Source organism: Sphaeramia orbicularis, chromosome 18, assembly GCF_902148855.1.
Source record: "Sphaeramia orbicularis chromosome 18, fSphaOr1.1, whole genome shotgun sequence".
Lineage (NCBI taxonomy): Eukaryota > Metazoa > Chordata > Actinopteri > Kurtiformes > Apogonidae > Sphaeramia > Sphaeramia orbicularis.
Window position 1 is genome coordinate 40,128,508 of NC_043974.1, and position 24,392 is coordinate 40,152,899.

Consider the following 24,392-nt stretch of genomic DNA (forward strand, 5'->3'; position numbering starts at 1 on the left):
ATGCAGTGAGTTTCTACCTCCAGACAATAACAGTGTGTGTAGGCTGAGCAAAAGAAAACTAAACAGACTCCAGTTAGATGGCTCTCCTCTCTTTCTGCTCTTCTCACTTATTTGCAGTTCTGTCTGAGACAAAACTCCTGCAGTACGCACACACACACACACACACACACACACACACACACACTAACACTAACCTTTCAGCCTATTGTCTTTAATAGTTCTGTGGAAATGAGGAAGCTTGTTCTTCAGCTGTATTTTGCATTAATAACATTCCTGTACAGTTTTGTGAGACTGTGTGTGTGTGTGTGTGTGTGTGTGTGTTTTTTGTTTTTTTTTTAGAATATAATAACTGGGAGAGAACCAGGAAATTTGTTTTTTTCTTTTCATAGTACTGTACTATTTCTTATTTGTTTGCTGCTCTCTTCTTTTTTCACCTACTGGAGAGGAGGTGGAGCTTCAGTCCTGTTCACAAATACAAGCTAGAAACATACTGTGAATTCTTAAACTTCTAAACAAATGTCATTTCTGCCTTAATCCAACTATAAAACATTAAACACTGCAATTTTACTTTAATAAGGACATAACTAAATATAGTTTTTTTTAAAACTCTTTTTATTGAAATTAGAACAATGACAATATAAAAAAGTCTTATATAGTATCTAATATATGTGTGTCAGAACAAGAATATTACACCCGCACTCACATTTACACATACACACACAAAAAAAAAGGGGGAGGAAGAGGTCTGTCTACTTACTTAACATTAAAGTAATCTATAAAGGGCTGCCAAATTGAATACAATAAATTTAAATTTTTTTAGTGATAATTTGATTTTCTCCAAATGTAAGTGTTGCATAATATCTTTCATCAGAGCCTGATGAGTCGGAGGATTTTTGTTCTTCCACTTTAACCAAATTTGGCGTCCGGCCAGTAGTGTCACAAACTTCATAACAACACTCTGTTTAGTACTGAGGTCCACTCCAAGGTTATTATCGTAAACGAAAAGTAACGAAATGATGAAAACTACAATTGTAAAAACATTTTCGTTAACTGAAAGAAATAAAAATTATAATTAAAATTAAAAAAAAAAGATAACTAACTGAAACTGTATTGTGTGCTTACAAAACTAATTAAAACGTAAAAAAAAATTGTGAATAAAATTCCCTTAATTTTCGTCTTTGTCAATGTCGGATTGATATAAAATCGATTTATTTCCCTCAAGCAATTTTAGCTGCTGGAACCATATGATATTTAACAGTCCGTCACTTCTCGTCACTTGTCGTTTAGTCGTCTTCTGGTTCTCACTCTACCTGGAAACATGAGGACTAAAGTTGGGAGAAAGCAGCAGAGTCCTGTCTGGGATTTATTTGAATACGACAGAGAAGAAGAGAAAAGATGTAAAGAAACTAAAACTAAGCATTTAGAAAATAACGAAAACTAATAAAACTAGCAAACCTGCTCTAAAAACTAATTAAAACTGACTGAATTAGAGAAAAAAAAAAAGTCAAAACTAAATAAAACTAAACTTTAATGAAAAATCCAAGACTATTAGAACCTTGGTCCACTCTAAATATTGTTTTAAGAAAAAAAAATTAATAGTCTGTCATTTCAAAAGTCACATTACTCTTACACTGACTATGTAGATGTGATGTTTGCTACGTGTTGATCACAAAGTCACCAGTTCCCCTTTGTTCGTCTTTAGCTAAGGATCTACCGGTCCATAACATCCAGATTCCAAACAGTTGAGTATGCAGTGGTGCGTTCCGTTGCAGTTAAACAGGCACTAGCTGATGTGCCTGGTACAAGCGTCCATGTTAAAGGCTGTTCATTGTGTGCTGTGGCTCATCACATGCCTGTGATCAGGGGGTCTGAGTGGGGTCACAGTGGGAGCACCAAGCTGCTCCAGGGGTCATACAGAGTGTGAAAGACGCTCAGCAAAAGTGTCCTTCTTAAATACTTTAGCGTCACAAGCCTTCATTTCACTTTACATTTTCTGAATTACACAGGCCGACAGCGTTCCGATGCTCCGTAGTGTTAGTCCAGATTTGAAACGCAGCTCAGATTTGAAAGTCAGTAAAAGGAGAGTGTAAATACGGGAAAACACAAACACGCTGCGAATCATTTCACGATCCTGCGCGTGTCGTTCATCATAAAGTGTCATGTCGGACACATTAGTGCTTAGCTACTTTATTGAACACCCATATGGATACCCAGTTGATCTGTACCCTGGGTCTTGATCTGGCTTAACCTTTCTACCTCTAGCCCAGTTCTCCTGCCACTCTACTCTGTACGCAGCTGTCTAGATGGATCCACAGCTCTGCTCTCTGATTGGCTGACCTCTGCCCGACTGCTTGGTGTATTCATGCATGCCAGCCTGATCATCTCTGCCTGACCTTGAATTTACCCCTCCCTGCCTACATTTGCCCCCCGTCCTTTCATTTTTAAGTCCGTCAGTGCTCAGTCCTACCTGCTGTTCTACAGACCCACTTCCTCTGTTGAAAACACAGCATCATAAAGCTGAACTAAGGCGGTCGTGCTTAACACTTGTTTCATTTATCTAGATCTACCTTTGGGTGGTTTTCTGCTGTGTCGTGTTGACATCAAAATAGAATCTGATATGACGGAATTTAACACTAGCAATTAAAATACTGAACATGATTTGTATTTATGTAAACTGATGGCAACGAGATTAGTTAATGCTTAGTTCTTCACAAATGAGCACTTTATGACCAGGCAATAAAAAGTTATATTTTATGTATAAATGAGGTAATTATATTAGTAACTATATTTTTGAGAGTCTGACTGAATGGAAATAAACTAGTGCTTTGTAGAAAATACATAGGAACCTATTATATCAAATTAACAAAAATCAATTTTCTTTTATAAATTATTCTTCTTCTTTTTTTTTCTAACAAAAAATTAAAATATTGTACTATCTTTTTAGTTACATGCAAAACTGCAGATGAAAACCAGAGTGACTAAAGAGACTTTAGAAATTCCCTGCTTTGACAGAGTTGATTTTAAACATTGGTATGTGTACTGTAAATATTGCGCCTCCAGATATCGATCAGATATTCCAAAGGAGTTCTGAAACATCACAGTGAAGTAGACAGACAGGTCTACAATTTAAATTTGAGCGCTACAGTCACAATAGAGTTGCAGTTTAGTTAATATCACTTTGCTAAAAGTTACCAGACAAACTAATATTAGCTGTCCCACAATATTGGTGTACAGTTTTATGCATTTAAATTAAACAGTAAACAAATAAATTAAAATGAATACATCTAAAAGCAGCTAACTTCTTATTATAAAAGTCAGCCATCTTTGTTTCCCAGTAACTGTGTGCTAAATTAGCTAACAGTATTTCTGGTGTCTAACAGTGCTGGGATTTAAAAAAAAAAAAAGAAAGAAAGAAAATGTCTTAATATATTTTTCTATCATACTAAATACCATTGCAGTTAATATTTTTATTTTATCGTTAGCTTTATTTTTGTTTCATGGTTACAAAATGCTTCAGAATTGTTTTTTTTACTGACTTGTAACCATATAATTTTGTGTATCATTATGATTTTGTTAAATGTTAACTTTCATATTTCTGAAATTTTCGTCACTATATAATACTAAATAATAACTATAATAAAAATCATTTTAAATCACTAGTAGCTGTTTTGTTTCTTCAGGTCTCAGGAAGAAAAAAACAGCCGTTAAACTTAAAAGAAATATTGATTGGACTTTTATCATGATAATTACTGGTAGGAATGGGAACTCCTTCAAACTGAAGCTGTCATGTGTATGTTATATATATTATAGGTACCATTTTTCTCTCTACACCTTTACACATATTTTACCTTTAAATTTCATTCACATGTTTTTTTGGATTTTTGTGTTTGATTAAATTAAACTAAACCACCCCTCCCCAAAACCTGTCTCTTTGAAATGGCCCATTTTTCTACTTATGATAATAAGTTAAAATAGCAGTGAAAACTGTCAGGGTGCATTTATGCAAACGTTTATGGCCTGTAGTGAACTGGGTTGTAAGGGTTGTCATTTTCCATTGAAAAACATTTGGGAAACACTGGACTAGTTTCTCATAAGGTCGCCATTGTTCAGGAGGTAGAGTGGGTTGTCCGATAACTGAAGGGTTGGCGGTTCGAATCCTGCTCTGTCCTAGTCATGTGCCGTTGTGTCCTTGGGCAAGACACTTACAGGTTATGATTTGGCGCTATATAAATAAAATTTGATTGATTGATTGATGCCCTGAGACGAACTGGCGACTTGTCCAGGGTGTACCCCGGCTTCGCCCCTATGTAGCTGGGATAGGCTCCAAGTGACCCCCGTGACCCTAGTGAGGATAAAGCGGGTTCAGAAAATGAATGAATGAATGAATGATTGATTGATTGATTGATTGATAGACTTCACCCGCCTTGCCTCCAGTGTCACTCACACTGGTGTATGAATGCATATGAATGTTCAGTGGTTTGGTGTAAATTGGCAGCCACGCCTCCATTGGCTACAAATGTAGTTTACCACCACCAGAGTGTGAATGTGAGAACGAATAAATAATGGATCAATAATGTAAAGCGTTTTAGGTGCCTTGAAAAGTGCTATAGAAATCTACTCCATTACTATTATGATTATGATTATTATTATTATTATTATTATTACTAGCGGCATTGTACCCGTGGTGCCATTGTACGATCGCATGAGAGGCTAAAATCGCCCAGCATACCTCACAACATTTGAATACGGACATAAAATTGTGCCTAGTAGATTGTCAGGTAATGTTTCTATTCATTTGGTGAGTTTGGCGACGATTGGGCCTGTGAAGGCTGAGGAAAATCCATACAAACGCCCTCCTGTGCTGCAACATCGATTGGACGGACACAGAACGTGCATTTTATTATTATTATTATTATTATTATTATTATTATTATTATTATTATTATTATTATTATTATTATTATTATTATTATCATTTTCAAAACCAAAGGCCAAAGCTGTGATAACCTTAAAACCCGCTGTGATGAGGATGTGAGTGAGTGTCTTCTGCTTTGGTTGCACTTTCCACTATCCTATTTAACTCCTCCCTTTCTTCATACCGTCTTGGTTTTGCCGGTCCACTCTAGTGCCTCAGTCTGAGGTCTTCCAGGCCCACAGTGCAGAGGGCAGGCCTGGGGCATATGCAGGTCACGCCAGATCCAGATCTCCCCCGGTAATCTCTGCCCCAGCTCTGAACCCTGGATCCCATTAAAAAGGATTTACATCCAATAGTGTAGATGTACCAAAGGCAGCTTTGCTTTTTTCTCTTCTCATAATTTTCCCCCTCTAATAAAAATCCCTGTAAAACACCAGAATGCTTTTTTCTCTTTTTTTTTTCCTGGTAAAGGAGAGGATGGAGGGCTGTGATGTGAACAGAAGAATAAGCCACGCCCACAGCGTAGGGATAAAGGGGAGGGTTGATTGGGGAATTCATCTGGACTGAAAGCCTTTTATGGGATGTGGATGTTTGGCAAGTGCTGGTGCATGAGTAAAGTACACGTCGGGATCTTAAAGTGGAAGAGTGGAAGGAGAGGAACTGGCAGATGCTCACAAATCTTTTCTCCATGTTGTGTTTTTCGCGGCAGAGGACCTGCTGGCAGTGGTATTCCCCCTCTGAGCTCTGGGATCCTCCTCGATCCCATTATTTGCGTCGTGGTCAGTAGTTGAAACTGATGATCTCACTGCCTGTTGAGCCTGTATTTACGCTGATGTGATACTGTCGTTAGCACCGCCCCGCCTCATTTACCCTCCAAGTTTTGCCATCCAGCTCGACAAAGCTCCTCCTGTCATGTATTAGGTATGTTAGGAGAGAAAATTCAACTAACTGCTGACGGAGGCATGACAGGGGCTGAGGCGACACGCTAGTCTGGAATTATCAGTGTGAACCAGTAGTACTGCTTTACAAAGGGACTACCACAGTGCCCTTGAGCAATCACTCATCTCACTAAATATTCAAGTCTCTCAAATGAAAACTAGGACTTGGAGGGAAAGGGCCAAATCAAATTACTGTTGTTGTTATGTACTAAACACAATATCTGATGTATTTGAGCTATCAGATTGTGAATCATGAAAAAAACAAAAACAATTTACAACAGTTAAAAATGAGACAATTTTATTTCACATCTTAAAATTATTCATTAATAAAGATTAAGAGCTGTCTTTTTGGCACAAGTATTCTCCCAACAAATAACTGAAAACCTTTGTGATTAAAATGCATGTAAATTCAGTCAAAAGAGGAAAATGTTTTGTATCTTGAAACTTAAACCAAGTTTATTTATTTATCTTAAATTCAAGGCTATAAACAAATGTTTCAAATGTTCATTATTTTTCATTTTTATATAGTTTTTCTTTTTTTTTTTTTTTTTTAAGGTCAGTGTTGTTTTAATCTAGCTTTACAAATTCATATTTGTCTTATTTGATGCTCATTTCAACGTAAATGTTTTTGCAGCAGATATTTTCACTGACAGGTAGATGTTTTGCAAAGGTTGTGGATTTGATCCAAAATTCTTGGAGGGATTTGAACACAGTTATATCCGCTTACAATTATAGTTTTGATTGTTTTTTTGGTTTTTTTGTAATTTGAATATTCTCAATGTTTTAATCTCAGGTCCCCTTAAAATTCTTTCATTTTCTGCAGTTGAAAAAGCCAAATTGAAAAAGAAAAAACACCATTCATTAAAGGTCCCATACTGTGCAAAACAAGTTTATTATTCACAAGGAACCATTAATATAGCAGAAGAACAAAAGGTGATTTTACCCCAGGTTATTTCTAATATTTAGGCTGTGACTCTTTCTAAAATACTTCTAGATATGAGCTGGTTTCAGATGTAAAAATATATCTCGACTCCTCATTCCTGTGCAGTGTCTCACCAAAACCTTCCAAGTAACACTCAGGGTGTTTTCTGGGCAAACGTCTCTACACATTCAGAACCAAACAGTGTCTGTCAGAAATGACTCTGAACAACATAAACATAACATTTAACCTCTGCTTGAAAAATTTTAGTGTTAATGAAATCAATCAAACTGACTAGATGCAGATGTCATTTACACACAGAGTTAATCTTCCAGAATCATAACACTGTCCAAATATCCTCTGAACACAGAACATGTTGGTTTTTGGAGCCAGAAGCTCAAATGCTTAAGTTTAAAAGTCATCAAATGCATGTGATGTAGGAAGGGAAATAGTTATAGATGAACCAAACCCTCATAATGTTGTGATTCTTAGTTTTAACGACGGTTTCACTTTTTCAGCTTCAGACTTTTATGTGATGAATGTCTCATCAGAAACCCATAAAGAAGCAGTTTTATTTTTGTCCACTATGAACCATTGACATTACTCAACACAAAGCAAAACCCAGTCATTTCCACCTGGAGCTAAATGACCAGACTTTATACGACAATAAAAAAAAACCCCACTCTATAGTCTGTGGTAAAGGTCAGTGAAGTGGAAAGAAGCCTTTGAGGAGAGTGTGTGGTATTTTCTTTGAAACATTTTAAGAAACATATGCCACACATATGGAAGCAAATTACTGCGCAGGGAAAATAAACATGAATCAGCTCCACATTATACTGTAATAGTCACGGAAAAAATTATTAGACCATCAAAAGTCATCGAAAACAATGGTTATGCAATCCAGTACTAACTCCTGTGTGTATCATGTGACTAAAACAGACAGAAAAGAAAACATGGAATGCCTAAAAGCACTGTTTTTGTCAGTACAATGCCATAGATACTGAGTGATTTTGGTTATTATCAAAAAAGAAACATGGAAAATGGATAGATATAAGCTCTGAAATTAAACTACTATGAGCTATTTTTGGTGTCATCATTATATTTGTCCAAACAAATGTACCTTTAGTTGTACCAGGCATTAAAATGAACAAGAAATTGAAGAAAACAAGGGTGGTCTAATAATTTTTTCCGCGACTGTATATCCTCCTGAGACCCAGCAATGCATGTTTGTCCTCTGTAGGAGACAAAAGTTTAACAGTTTTACTAAAAAAAATGCTGTTCGTTGCAAAGTACATTCCATTAAATAAATAAATAAGAAATAATTTTAAAATGTATCTGAACAAACTGTTGCATTATGCAGTTTCCAGTCAAGACATTTATTTGATATAAAAAAAGCTAAAACTTTCACTTTCCTGGGTCTCAGGAGGACATAATGTTCACATTTGTATGAAAAGCTTATAGGGACATTTATTTATTTAAAAAGAAACTCTTTATATCTTGTGATAGGAAGCGCTTTGAACTAAGAGCATACATATAAAACACCATCATTAGTTTAAAAGGTACTACAAGTATAACAACAATGTTCCTTAAAAGCATCTCAAAGCAGAACCTGATTCAATCAGTTAGAAAAACATCTACATCTTGACTTATTCTTTCCCCAGTAATTTAGAACGACTCAATGTATTTAAAGTAGAGGTCGACTCATATGGGGTTTTCTAAGGCCAATGCTGATTTTTAAAAATTTGGTCGGCCATTGGCTGATATTTACAGCCCATTTTTGAAGCCATTATTATTTTTTAAGCACATTGACCGTAAAATACAATTGAAACACTCAGATAATTAAGATTTTTATCAAGCAATATAAATGAAATTATTAATACATGTGCACATAGTACTCTTTTAACATTTACTGAACTTCAAGTGCTGCCCACACAGGTGCCTGATCACATATCTTAGAACATTTTTACAACTGATACGATCGTCTTTGAAATAAAATTAAGGCTGATGGCCAAAAAAAATCACTCGCTTTATCAGCCAGCCCATCTATCATCTACCTCTAATTTAAAGAGACTAGAGTCTGTGTTTGGCCTTTTAGGAATATGTTTCCATACTTTGTAGCATTTGAGAAAAGAAAATAAAGTTAATTTGACCTAAAACATGTTTTTATTTGTGTTTGGCTTTATAGGTGTTGCATTTTAGTTTTTAATTTATATACTGTTATATTTCTATTTACTACCTCTGAGGAGCTGAGCTTTTACTGTTTGCTTTTAGCTGCACTGAAAATACAGAAGTATGACAGAACAGAACAGAACGGACCAAAACAGACTAGACCAGAACAGAACAGACCAGAGTAGAACAGACCAGAGTAGAACAGAACAGACTAGAACAGAACAGAACAGACCAGAGTAGAACAGACCAGAGTAGAACAGACCAGAGTAGAACAGACCAGACTAGAACAGAACAGAACAGACCAGAGTAGAACAGACCAGAGTAGAACAGACCAGACTAGAACAGAACACAACAGACCAGACCAGACTAGACCAGAACAGACCAGACCAGACTAGACTAGAACACAACAGACCAGACCAGACCAGACTAGAACACAACAGACCAGACCAGACCAGACTAGAACACAACAGAGCAGACCAGACCAGAACAGACCAGACCAGACTAGACTAGAACACAACAGACCAGACCAGACCAGACTAGAACACAACAGACCAGACCAGACCAGACCAGACTAGACTAGAACACAACAGAACAGACCAGACCAGAACAGACCAGACCAGACTAGACTAGAACACAACAGACCAGACCAGACCAGACTAGAACACAACAGACCAGACCAGACCAGACCAGACTAGACCAGAACACAACAGAACAGACTAGACCAGAACACAACAGAACAGACCAGACCAGACTAGAACACAACAGAACAGACCAGACTAGACCAGAACACAACAGAACAGACCAGAACAGACTAGACCAGAACAGAACAGACCAGACTAGACCAGAACACAACAGAACAGACCAGACTAGAATGTAACAGAACGAGAACATAACAGACCACACCACACCAGACTAGACCATAACAGACCAGACCAGAACACAACAGAACAGACCAGACTAGAACGTAACAGACCAGAACAGAACACAACAGACCAGACCAAATCAGACCAGACCAGACCAGACCAGACCAGACCAGACCAGAACAGGGGTGTTGGTCATAAACGTAGTCATGTGATCGTTTCGCTCACTGTGAATGTGTGTGAACATGTTGGTGTGTATGTGACCGTCGCGTGTTCCCTTCACGTGACATGTCAGTGAATGTGCTCATATAGTCCTGCAGTGTTTCCACTCCACCCTCATCTTTTTGGGTTTTTTTTTTTCTACATTTCTCTTTTGCGTACATACGGTTCACATATTCGCGGTTGCGCTGCTGTCGTTCAGTCTGACATGAAACTTTTTATAGAGCCGTTAAGAGCTTATGCATTTCTGCTGTTACAGGAGTTTCCTTTAAATCTTCTGATGCCAATCCCCACTTATCAGGGATTAGATTACTGGATTTCTACGAAAAATCATGAAGAGGCTACCCAAGTGGGCTGTGTGTTTAAATAACTTTCGGAACGCTGCAGAATGGTGTCGAGGAGGGGACGAGGAAGAAGGAAAGTGATATACTGTATGTGAACAGTCAAAGCCATAGACCGGTGCTCATAGTGATGATAGTTTTAACTAGAAGCACTCGGAGAGCGCAGACCTCCGCCAAGGCTGATCAGTGGCCCCCCCCGTGGGCCCCCCCACCCCCGATCACCACCAAAATTTAATAATTTCTTCCTTATCCCATTTCCAACAAACCCTGAAAATTTCATCCAAATCTGTCCTTAACTTTTTGAGTTATGTTGCACACTAACGGACAGACAAACAAACAGACAGACAAACAAACAAACAAACCCTGGAAAAAACATAACCTCCTTGGCGGAGGTAATAATTAACACCACAGAGTGACACAACATGAAACCTGCACACGAACAACAACAGCAGCAGCAGCGAGAGAAACCAACACAAACAAACACAGATTCAACATCAGCACTGCTTTCAATCAGCTGTGATAGCACTGACAGCTCTCACTTAGGGGTGTGTATTGTCAAGAGTCTGGCGATACGATACAAATCACAATACTAGGATCAAGATACGATATATCATGATACTGTTAAAAAGGCAATTTTTTGTTTGTTTCTTTTTTAAAAATTATTAATTCCTGAATAACACCAGAAATCTGCACAAATACTAAACTTTTTTATTTGATCACAACAGGATCTGATGCTATATCACAAAATGTTCCTGTGTTAAAACTTAAATTATATTTTACAGACATTACAGTTTAAGATCCTGTTCAAATGTTCATATTCTATTAATTCATATTTAACATTATAACATTATTTTTGTGCAATCCCAACAGAGGAATTAACATCTGCCTCTCTCAGACAGTAAAAAGTGCTTTTAGGATGCTTCAAATAACCAATATTTAATAAAACAGTGTTAAATAATAATAAATATAATAATAAATAATGAAGAAAAACAAAAATGAACCTCAGCCATATCTGCATTTGAATAAATACCTAAAAAATATCGTTACAGTACTTTTTAATATTGATACAGTATTGTGAAATGAAATATCGCGATATATTGTAGAACCGATATTTTCTAACACCCCTACTCTCACTGTGAGGATTTGACGTTTTAGCAGGTAAAATATGAATTTATAAGTGCATTCATACTGAGGTTTGAACACTGATGATGCACGTTGACTACTTTTCTGACATTTTTAGTCTAAATGATTCATCGATTAATCAAGAAAACAGTTGAATAACCTTAGAGAATAGAATTTAGTTGCTCTCCCCTGATGAAGTAACATAAAGGGGAAGAGAAAATTCAAGCACAACAGTTGTTCTTTTTTCTATTATTCTATTTATTTATTTATTTTTTATTAATTTTTTTTCCCCTATGTTTTGTATTATGTTTGTGTCTGAAATAAACTAAACTAAAAAAATGGGGTTGGGATTAAAGATAAAAATAAAAATAGTAGTACAAAAAATTCATGGGAAGGAATGCTTCTCGGACCAAAAAAAGAGTTTGTTCGAGGTGCTCTTTGGAAAAAGGGATCCATAAAGTAGATATCAAACTGGAAGAAAACTCCAAGGCACTCTCCTTATGCATTAAAATACCTTTATTAACATTTCACGGTCATATCTAGACCCAAAAACACACTTCTGCACGTTTCAACTTCAAGCCTTCATCAGGAAGTCAAAAACAGTAGTTGTAGTAGTTTATTCGGTCGTTAATTACTTTAAACAACAAACAAAAACAACATATCCGTTGTTCCATATACAATGTGACCGAAAAAGTTCAGGCTGAAGTAAAGACTGATTTTGCCTAACCCTATTTACAGTTAACACAATGTTTCCACATGAAAACAAACAAACCAAAAAAAATTCATTGTTATCATTGCTAGATATACAACAGAAGAGAATACATGTTATATTTTAATTCAGGTAAATCACATTCTTATCTCAACTACCAATATTGATGCTAGTCTTTGAAACTAGTAATATCTTTAGTCAATCCTGAGCATTATATTTTTGAATAATAGTTAATTTGTACATCTTTTTAAAAGTTTTAATTGTTTTAGACTGTTTTAATCAATCTTCAAGGCCATTCCAAAGATTAACCCCTCCAATTAAAATACATTTACTTTTTTTTATTTATTCTTGCCTTAGCTTTTTAAAAATGCTGGTTCCTCTGAGGCTATACTAATTTTTTTCTACATTCAAACATCTCCTGGATGGAAGGAGGGACAAGATTATTGTGTAAATTAAACTTCTGTAAAAATAGAGTTTGTTGGTGCATTAAAATCTGCATTAGTAATAATTCTTTTCGCCTTTTTTTGAAGTAAAAAGATAGGATGAATATTTGAAAATATAAATTATTGTCATGGTGTGATCGTATTTCATCATTTTCTGTCTTTAAAATCATCTTATTTAAAATTCATAAAAAGTGCCTGGAGTGAAACTTTTTAAACTGAAGTTATAAAAAAAAATTTGAATGTTCGTTGATTTGATGCAAAATTGATCTTTTATTGTAAAATACACAACATTGTGGTGGAAGTCTCCTGCTGTTAACAATAAATGTCACGAATTAATGAATAAACCGAAGCAAATTGTGAAACATCGCTTGGTTAAATCTGCTTTAAATTAATCAAATTACTTCATACTTTATTGCTCCATTTTTCCTTTAATATTAATTCAATTCATCTTTGGTACTTCTATGGCTTATATTCAGTATAGAAATGAAAAGAAACAGCCTGTAATGCAATACATCATTTGTTTATTGCACATTTTAGAAGAGTTAATGGTATTTTTTGACAAGGCAAGGCAAATTTATATTTCTCTAGCACCTTTCATACAAAAGGCAATTCAAAGTGCTTTACAAAGGCATACAATTACATTAAAATCATAGAGAATAAAACATGAAACAAAAGGAAAGCGCAGAAAGATTAAAAAAAAGTAAGAAAGGAATAAGGGATAGTTTAAACAAAAGCTAAAAACAGTCTCGACTATAATTAAGAAACAGTAAATATTCCATCTGAATGTGATTATTTTTTCCTAATGTGACTCAAAAATGCCTGTTTATATTCGTACATATTGTAAAAATGAAGCGAGGTTGTTAATCAGATGTGACCACATATTAAACAGACTTTTTAAGGAAGTATATGTATTATTATCGCTGCTGTGTTTACATGTTTTGGGTGAAAATAGGACATTATAATATGTGACAGTAGATGTATTTTCTGCATAAATGAATGCTGTAAAACCTAACAAACATATTCCCCTGCTCTCTCAGGCATTAATTAGTGGTTAATCATCCACTTATTAATAAGAGATAGAGGCTGTTTGTACATTCTATACATCTGTGGTTCAAAATGAGGTCACTTGTTTCAGATTGATCTACACTGAACTGGAATTTATATTGAAAGTAGGAATCAAACTAATCCAGGCAATTCATTAACTGACTGAACATGTATTTAACAAACAACTAGTAACAGTGTTGTTGTTTTAATACTTGATGATATTATTTCTTTAACCCATAAAGACCCTTTTGTGTCACTTCCCAAATGAATTTTTCTCTAGATTTAACCTTTCTGAAGTCATTTATCACCATTTATTATAATATTATCCTCTGTATTTTATGGTTTTTCAGTCAAAACCATGTATTTTCCTGTATCGAATTTACTGACCGTGTAGATATTCATAAAAGCTCAGATTAAAAGTAGATTTTTTTCCTCAATATTTAACCTATCCTAAGTGTTTTTTCACCATTTATTGTAATATTATCCTTTTTATTTTGAGTTTTTTCAATGTAAATCATGTATTTTCCTATATTTCATTCATTGATCATGTAGATGTATGAAAATTAAAGATTAAAGTTGAGGGTTATTATATCAGAAACAGAGAAAACAAAAGAAAAAGGGAGTTTTTCCAGCAAAGATATCAATAACTGGATGTAAAAGTAAGTGTTTCCATCCACTTTTTTACTCTTTTAAGTGTCTCATTTTTCTACACTTCTCTTCTGTCATCTAGCTTGTTTTTAAAAATATAATAACTTGTTCTCACAATCTTCTGCAGATAGTAAAAGGAGTAGTTTTTTTTAAATAAATATATATTTTTTATGCCCTTTTTTTTTGCATTTCATTTTGTTTGGTTGTTTTAATTTCCATGTTAAATTATTCTATTTCAATTTTTATATTTTATACATTTATGCTTCTTTGGTGGCACTTCCTGAATAAATTTTTCTCTCTATTTAACCTTTCTAAAGTGATTTATCTCTGTTTATTATAATATTATCCTCTGTGTTTAGCGTATTTTCAGTTTAAATGAGATATTTTCCTATATTTAGTCAGTTGATCATGTAGATGTTCATTAAAGCTTAGAGTAAAATCAAAGGTTATTAAATCAGAAACAGAGAAAACTGAAGAAAAAGTGACACTTTCAGAAAAGTTATCAATAACTGAGCATAAAACAAGTGTGTCCATCCACTGTCATTGATCCAACTTGATGGGTTTTACTGGTGAATCGATATTATAGAAGATGACGGTGTTTGAATGTTCACGGTTGATTTTTTTCTCAATATTTAACCTATGTTATGTGTTTTTCACCATTTTTTGTAGTATTATCCTGTTTATTTTGAGTTTTTTCAATGTAAATCATGTATTTACATATATTTAATTCACTGATCATGTAGATTTTTCTAACACCTCAGAGTAAATTCAAAGGCTATTATATCAGAAAAAGAGAAAACTGGAGGAAAAGTGACTTTGTCGGTCAAATCTTTCATTAACTGAACATAAACCAAGTGTGTCCATCCACTGTCACTGATCCAACTCCATAGGTTTTACTGGTGAATCAATGCTGTAGAAGATGACGGTGTTTCCACGGTAACTACAGAGCAAGGTTATAATACAGGGTGTCCCCAAAAATTTGACATCATTTCATCACCTAATAATTTGTTTAAAATGTGTTTGCTCTTTCTTATTTTTTTCTGGAGAGAACTTAATGTTTTTCTTAAAGATTTATTAAAATAAAAATGTAATTTTGTCACGTTTAATGAACCCATAAAGGCCCAGTACTACTTTTCTCAACACTTAACCTATCTTAAGTGTTTTTTCTCCATTTATTGTAATATTATCCTTTTTATTTAGACTTTTTTCGATGTGAATCAGGTATTTTCGTATATTTAATTCACTGATCATTTAGATATTTATAACTGCTCAGAGTAAATTGACTGTTATTATATCAGAAATAGAGAAAACTGAAGAAAAAGTGACTTTTTCAGCAAATATATCAATAACTAAATGTTAAAACAAGTGTCTCCATCCACTGTCATTGATCCAACTCTATGGGTTTTACTGGTGAATCAATGTTGTAGAAGATGACGGTGTTTCCACGGTAACTACGGAGCCTCAGAATTTCCAAATGAGTCATATCTGATGACCATGAAAAGACGACAAACTGTATTTTACACCAATTATTTACATATTTTGTTAAATTTAGTGGATTAAACATTTTAGATCAGTAGATGGATGTGGTCGCCAGTGGCTGTTTGGGTCTTTATGGGTTAAACATCTTAATTTGTCTTGATAAATAAATATTAAGCTTCAATTCAGTGTTTCAGTGTGGAAAGCTGGACAGTTTTGAGTTGTGACCTTCGACCCAGCATGCCTCAGAGCAGCAGAAGCAGCAGCAGCAGCAGCAGTGAGAGTATAGTGAAACTCGGTCAGGATTATGTATTTTTCATGTGTGTGATTCCTCTCAGAGGGGGCTCTGTGTGCAGCGATCTGCTCTGACCCCACCGTGCCCTCCAATCAACATCCAACACAGCCCCAACTTTTCCACACGCTATACATTAAAGCTACACTGTGGCCCATCAATTAAACATGGAGGACAAGGACAGCCAGAGTTCAGCGAGCTTTTCTCAATCTGCTGCGGGTGGCGTGATGGTGGAAGCTGGGAGAAGTTCGCTGCCGTGACAGAGGATCATGGTTGCAGATGTCAATTGTGATCCTCCTTTTCTTCTCTTGCCCTTTGTCATATACCTGTTATACGCTTCAATATTTGAAATGTTTCTTCTTTTTCCGCGACAAATTTCATCTTGTAAGTCATCACAACAGAAAGCAGAAAAATGTGAAAAGGAAATGAAAACCCATGCAAATGAATAGTGTGCCGCTGAACGGTTGCCATGGAAACAAAAATTGCACACAAAAAAAATAAAAAATTCCCTCTTATTTTCAATGGGAAAATGTTGCAAAAATGATCAAACCCACTCTTTTACGGAGCCACACAACATTTTGATTTAAAGTAGGAACTCGGTTCAAACTTTAAATGGGTTGGAAGACGTCAAACTTTTCTGGGTTCAATAAGTATTTTGATTTCTAGAACGGTACTCAGAACATTGCAATTGAAGTTTGATGTTTTTTCCCCATCTGTTTATGATTTTTATAATGGGTTTGTATTGCACTGCCTTTATTCTGGATGATGTCTTCACTAGAGCAGAGAGACATTACTGTTACTTTTTCCACAAGTATTATTCTGACACAGTTTAGACTTCTTTTTTTTTTTTTTTTTTTTGCCATTAACGTAGCTGCATGTGACATCTTTCATACAATGTGACTCCCAAAGCCCTGTGACGTAAACAGTTTGAACTATGACCCTCAAAGTAACTGGAGTTCCACCCAGTGTTCCCTTTCTGTTCTAATCCAGAATAAGTCATGTTTTTACACTATAATCGTTCTCACAATGCATTAATAAATCCAGATAAAATTAATATTAACCCATAAAAACCCAAACAGCCAAACCAGTAAAACCCATGGAATTGAATCAGTGACAGTGGATGGAGACACTTATGTTCAGTTAATCATACATTTTGCTGAAAAAGTCACTTTTTCTCCAGTTTTCTCTGTTTTTGATGTAATAACCCTCAACTTTAATCTGAGTTTTTATGAACATTTACACGATCAGTGAATTAAATATCAGAAAATATCTGATTTTTACTAGAAAAATGCAAAATACAGAGGACTGTTTTATAATAAATGTTGATAAATCACTTAAATATATGGCCACAAAAGTAACACTGGGTCTTTATGGGTGAAATAGCAAGTTAATTCTAACATTATTGAATGTAATTAACCCATTAAAGCCCAAACAACCACTGACGACTAAAACCATCTACTGATCTAAACTGTTTAATACCTGTTGATCCACTAATCTTATCAATCCATGTAAATAATTGGTGTAAAATACAGTTTGTCATCTTTTCATGGTCATCAGATATGACCCATTTGGATGTTGGGAGGCTCCGTAGTTACCGTGGAAACACCGTCATCTTCTACAACATTGATTCAGCAGTAAAACCCATGGAGCTGGATCAATGACAGTGGATGGACACACTTGTTTTTACATTCAGTGTGCAATATCTTTGCTGAAAAAGTAACTTTATCTTCATTTTTCTCTGTTTTGATATAATTAACTTTGAATTTACTCTGACTTTTCATGAACATCTACATGATCAGTGAATTAAATACAGGAAAACACATGATTGAGGCACTTTTTCTTGTTAGCTTTTAATCGAGTGAGTTTTTTTTTTTTTTATATTTCCTGTGCGGTTTTTATCAGATGTAAAAAAAAAAACTGTAAAAAAAACGGTATTATTCCGGCAGCTGGGGTGCCAAAAAAACACTGTTAAATAACGGAAAATAACATCTCATAAAAATACGGTAATTTTCCATAAATAAAATACAGTTTTTTGCCCAAACTTTACATGAGATTTTGCATAGTTTTTTGACGTTTTAATGTTTAATAAAGAACATTTACATGTATTAAAACAATCAAATTACCTTTAAATATATATATAAATAATTTTCAATGAGACAAAGTTGCACAATCCACTAATAAAAACTGTATTTGGACAGTTTATCACTGCTTATATATGTTATACATTCACAAAAATACATTTATTTAACATTTTTGTTGTGACACCTCACGTAATTGTACAAGATATTTGTCAATTAAGAAACAAGTCTTGTAAAACTTATACTAATACTTCTTTTACAGTTAATTGTCAGTAATTTTATCTCATTTTATTATTTTTTTTTTACATTATTAAACTTTAAATTAACAGTTTAATCTCATGAATAGAAAAGAAATATTTGTGAAACTACGATACATTTGCAAATGTATTTTAACAGTATTTTTCTGTGAAAAAAGAAAAAAATTCTTTTAAAAATGGAAATTTTATGGTTATTCACAGTTACAGCTTTTTCATGTTATTTTACATTTGACGTGTAAAAATCACAGTCTGTTTTTGTCATTTCATTGATATTTTCCTGTGTCTTAAAAATACAGGAAAAATCTAAAATAAACAGTAAAAATTCTAAATTCTTAAATTACAGATTTTTTTTTTTTTTTTTTTTTTTTACAGTGTATTATAAAAAAAAAATTGGTGATAAATCAGTTAAGAAAGGTAGAAATAGGGAAAAAAATCATTTAGGAGCTGCCACAAAAGTAACACTGGGTCTTTATGAGTTCATGTGTTCAGTCAAGTTTAGTCTATTCTCCGTCACAGTGAAAAGAGCTCAGTTAAGTTTTAAATCTCTCCCTCCGTGGGGGCTTCCTTTCAATGTTTTCATGCAAAAGCGGTAGGAAGCACCAGAGCAAACGCAGGCACTCAACTCCATAGCTGTTAAACTGTTCTGTGTGAATATATTTGCATTTTTGCATGTATAAGGAAGTCTTTTTACCTTCCAGTGCCTCTGAGGTGACTGAATTCTCCCATCTCCCTCTCCATACCGCTATAAATATAGGGTGGTAAAGTGATAACTCGCTGTTGGCTTGCATTTCTAGCCCCTCGGAGCTCTGAAGTGTAAGAAGAGTTAAAGTGCATTCACGGGACCGACCATGATCAAATGCGCAGAGAAAAACAACACAGCTGATCCAATAGCTGATACCAGGGGATTACAGCATCTCTGCTTGTTCTGCACGGATTTATGCGTGTATGACTGGTTTATCATTAAGGTGTTGCGTGCTCGCTGCTCACACACAGAACATGCTACATACCGTGGTACGTATGTATGAAGCAGAGGTCACACAGAAGTCAGTCACACACACACACACACACAGTACAATTTATCAATCTTCGGGCATGCAAAAGGACTTTAAATGAGTTAACGTGTGTGAATCCAAAAGGAGCTAACATGCCAGTTCAAAAAGCATTAGCATGTGTGGGTTAAACGCAGCGACACTTCAACTCACTGCACTTTAGGAAGTTACGCTTTTGGCAGAATTATCCACTCAACCACCAGTTTGAGACGTTGCTATTTAACCCTTTCATGCACAAATTATGAGAACCTTAATCAAAATTTTTTCCTGAGTGTTTTTATTCCTCTTTAGGCATGAAAAAAACAATGCGATTGAAAATTTTCTTCTGAAAAATAGATAAATAAAAAAATAAAAATAATTTTAAAAATTAAAAAAAAAAACATTAAAATAATAATAATAATAATAATAATAATAATAATAATAAAAAAAAAAATCTTATGAACCTATTTTTCATGAAGTTGCAAAAATGTCCACTCAGCTGGACACCACATGTTTAATTTTTGACGCACAAAAACATGTATTTACTGATAAATTGTGTGAAAACTATGGGGAGGGCTTGTGATTCTGGTGGTTTATGCTCAGGAGAGATCTACATAATGTTACCAATTCATGTCAGAAAAGATATGTAGTGTCTTAAAACTTTAATAAAGATATGTGTTAAAAAAAAACAAAAAAACGAAAAGAACAACAAAATCCATGAATATCCAAGGGAACAGCTGTAGAATAGCTGTCCACTGTAGTGACCAGTATGCATGAAAGGGTTAATTAACCACACACCCACTGATGACCAAAACCATCTACTGACCTAAACTGTCTAATACCGGTTCATCCATTAATCCTATCAATACATGTAAATAATTGGTGTAAAATACAGTCTGTAAAATGGTCTTTATGGGTTAATTAACATTTAAGTTAATTAAATAATGATTTAATATACACCAGTGACCAAAAGCATCCACACGTTTAATAACCTTAGAGCCATTAATTCTATCAATACATGTAAATATTTGGTGTAAAATATAGTTTGTCATCTTTTCGTGGTCATCAGATATGATCCATTTGGATGTTCAGAGGCTCCGTAGTTACCGTGGAAACATCGTCATCTTCTACAACACTGATTCAGCAGTAAAACCCATGGAGCTGGATCAATGACAGTGGATGGACACACTGGGTTTATGTTCTTTTAATGATAGATTTGACAGAAAGTCACTTTTCCTCAAGTTTTCTCTATTTCTGATAAAAAATAGCCTTTGAATTTATTCTGAGCTGTTAGAAAAATCTACATGATCAGTGAATTAAATATAGGAAAATACATGATTTACATTGAAAAAACTAAAAATAAAAGAATATTACAAAAAATGGTGAAAAAACACTTAAAATAGGTTAAATATTGAGAAAAAAACCAACTGTGAACGTGGAAACACTGTCATCTTCTACAACATTGATTCAGCAGTAAAACCCATGGAGTTGGATCAATAACAGTGGATGGACACACTTGTTTTTACATTCAGTTATTTATATCTTTGCTGAAAATGTCACTTTTTCATCAGTTTTCTCTATTTCTGATATAATAACCCTCAACTTTACTCTGATTTTCACTGGAAAAACATGAAATAAAGAGGATAATATTATAATAATAGGTGATAAATCACATATGAAAGGTTAAATAGAGAGAAAAAATTATTTGGGAACTGCCACAAAAGTAGCACTGGGTCTTTATGGGTTAATGTTTCTGCAAATCACAGATACATAGTGAAATGTGTTTCATGTTCTGCTTTATATTTTTAAAGGAAAGATACTAAAGATACAGAAAAATGTCTGTAAAGATGGAGTCAGGACCTGAACTCCAGTTCTCCAATGTTTATACAGTCGCAGAAAAAATAAGACCATCAATGTCATTAAAAACAATGGTTATACAATCCAGTACTAACTCCTGTGTGTATCATGTGACTAAAACAGACAGAAAAGAAAACATGGAATGTCTAAAAGCACTGTTTTTGTCAGTACAATGCCATAGATATTGATGGAAGAACTGAAGTGATTTTGGTTATTATCAAGAAAACATGGAAAATGGATAGATATCAGCTCTGAAATTAAACTACTATGAGCTATTTTTGTTGTTATCATTATATTTGTCCAAACAAATGGACCTTTAGTTGTACCAGGCATTAAAATGAACAAGAAATTGAAAAAAAAACAAAGGGTGGTCTAATAATTTTTTCTGACTGTATTTGTTCAGGTTATTCAATTTTTTTTTAAATTATGTTTTGTAACTATTAACATTTTGTTGTAATTTTCCTTTTTTTTTTTACACTAAAACGTGATGTTATGATAGTATTTTACAGGTCTGATCCCCTTTAGGTTGATTTGCACTGAATATCAGGCATTAAAATGAACAAGAAACTGAAGAAAACAAGGGCGGTCTAATCATTTTTTCTGTGACTGTACATTAAAACAGCAAAGTTTGAGGTTATTTAAATACATTTTGTTGATCATTTATTATAAATTGTGATGCAGAGATTGTGTGTCCATGGTCAACATTTTTGTGTGGTAACAGGGTTGGGAAAAAGTGAGATTTACCAAACTCAGAGTAAATTCAAAATGTACCAAAATGAAGTGATACAAAAGTGTTGACTGTTGTGTTGTTTCTTCTGGTTGTGTTGTTCCAGGTCAAAGTGTGGTTTCAAAACCGCCGGACCAAACAGAAAAAGGACACCACCAAGGACTCGGACAAACGCTCCTCCTCCAGCTCCGAGTCACTGGCCACCTGCAACATCTTGCGTCTGTTGGAGCAGGGCCGCCTCCTGTCGGGCCCCGCCCCGCCGCCCAACCCTCTCCTGGGGCCCCCTCCCCACCCGGCGAACGGCTCGTTGCTGAGCAGCCCCGGCGGAGGCTCGTCCACCTCACCTGGGATGAGCAGCAGCACTCCGCCCAGCTCCCTACCAGGAGGGACTTTTGGGCTGTCGCTGCCGTCGCTGGGCGGGACCCCTCCATCACCACGGCTGGGGGTCCCGCCTCCTCATTCCCTCTGCTTCTCCATGCCGCTGCTGGGCGGTGCACATCATGAACTGACATCCACCTACGGCTGTGGTTCTTCAGCTTTTGAGCCGTATATGCGATTGGACAGGAAGGAGGCAGATCTGGGGGGGAAGAAGACGGTTTCCTAGGTTAGACATCCACCTTTAGGATGTACGGGGACTGGGGTCTGGGTCCTCTTCTCCGTCTCTCACGCTGCCATCTCTTTCATACCTGAGCGGCCGACGAGATGGCAGATACAAAAAAGAAAACACAACCTGGATCACCAGAAATGTGAAAAAGGACGAGGGATCCTTCCTTGAGGCACTATTTTGTGTTCTGTTTTGGCACATTCGTATAAAACGGTGAACAGGACGTGATGTGGCAGAGAGTCAACACGTCACTCTCGCACATTAAAAAAAAACTAACTTGTGAATTTTCACAACAATGACGTGTGTGTGTTGCGTGAACCCTGACAAACAGATGTTTTTATCTCTACTCTCTTTGCAGTGGTTTCAAGTGACTCTTCACTTTTGTCCAGTAAGTTTGTGTGTGTGTGCTTTCTCTCTATACAGGCCTTCATTTACTGTTCAGGAAAAAAAAAAAAAAAAAACTTGACATGGATAGTTCAGACTTGAATCAGTGTCTGAATGAGTTTCAAAAAGAGCAGTTTGTACACATATTCCCAAACAAGTGGCCATGTTTGATTTTAGTTTATGTGCTATCACTTTAAGGAAGAAACACAGAAAAAAAAAAAGAATTGTAGCAATTTAATATCAGTCTGTTTGGTGTCCAGAGGTAGTTTTTGTAAATTCTTTATTTGGTTGTGTTTGTGTATGAAATATGTGGTAGGATCTGGACAAAAGGTGCAAAATCACATATCTAGATCCATTAGTGAGGTATAAAGAAGAAAAAAGAAAATAAAAACGCTGGTTAGACGCTGCCAAAGCAGTTATGGATAAAGTTTAGGAGGTGCCACACGTCTGACCTCCCATCAGTTACGCAAGTTGAGCTTCCTTTAAACCCAGATTCATTTTCCACTTTCTTTATGACAAAAATGTTCTTGTTTTCCACAGCAGACTCAAAAAAACAAAGTTTTTCAAATACATATGTTAAAGGTTCAGTATGTAAGATTTGCATATGCTTGCGTGTTTATGTGAAGTTTATTTTATAGTGGAAGTGTGGTGTGGACTTAGAAATGGGCTTATCTAATTTCAAATGATTGAGTGGCTCTCAGCGCTAAAGTACTTGATATTAGCAAACGAAGCTAACTATTGTTTCAGCTGTCCCAAAATCCACCGTGGTGCCCTGTGAAGTGTTTCTGTGTACGGGGCTCACTAACGTTTATGCTCACTCCTGAGTTCTTTAATGTTTTCTCTGCGTTTCTACAACTACTTAACGACTGATAGCAGAGAAACGGAGTCAACTCACAATCGGTTAATAACACAAACCTCATGCAAGCTCACAAATGTGTGGGAATCTTACTTCTTGCATATTTAATTACATATCTGCCAGAGTTTTGGGTGAATTTTGAATTCAGAGAACAACATTAGAGCTCTTGAGCTGTGAGTCTGATATTTACTCCAGAGATAAAACTGCAGTGTTCATTTTTCACCTGTCTTCCATGTCATCTAGTCTGGGGCTGTAAGTCACCAGTATGCAATTTTAGTTACTCACTTACTTTAGTTACTTCTAATTTAAATTTTTTAATGTTACTCTTTCCGAAAATGATACACTGGAAAAAATCAAAATCTTACCAAGTGTATTTTACTCATTTCTGGTCAAAATGTCTCATCACACTTAAAATAAGACATAATCACCTAAAGAGTCACTTTTCAGTGAGATATAAGAACTAATTTTTGCACAAAAGATCTGGAAAATCTTATTTCAAGAAATCT

At 35.2% G+C, this 24,392-nt stretch overlaps 1 protein-coding gene across 1 annotated transcript in view; it reads left to right on the forward strand.

Moving 5' to 3' along the window:
* The window catches only part of vax2 (ventral anterior homeobox 2), a 42,127-nt gene extending 18,543 nt beyond the window's left edge, over positions 1–23,584 (forward strand). The window contains exon 3 of the mRNA XM_030162832.1: positions 22,149–23,584. Within this exon, the coding sequence (XP_030018692.1) occupies positions 22,149–22,646 (498 nt within the window). The 3' untranslated portion in view covers positions 22,647–23,584. The remainder of the gene's footprint in view (positions 1–22,148) is intronic.
* Positions 23,585–24,392: the final 808 nt, after the last annotated feature.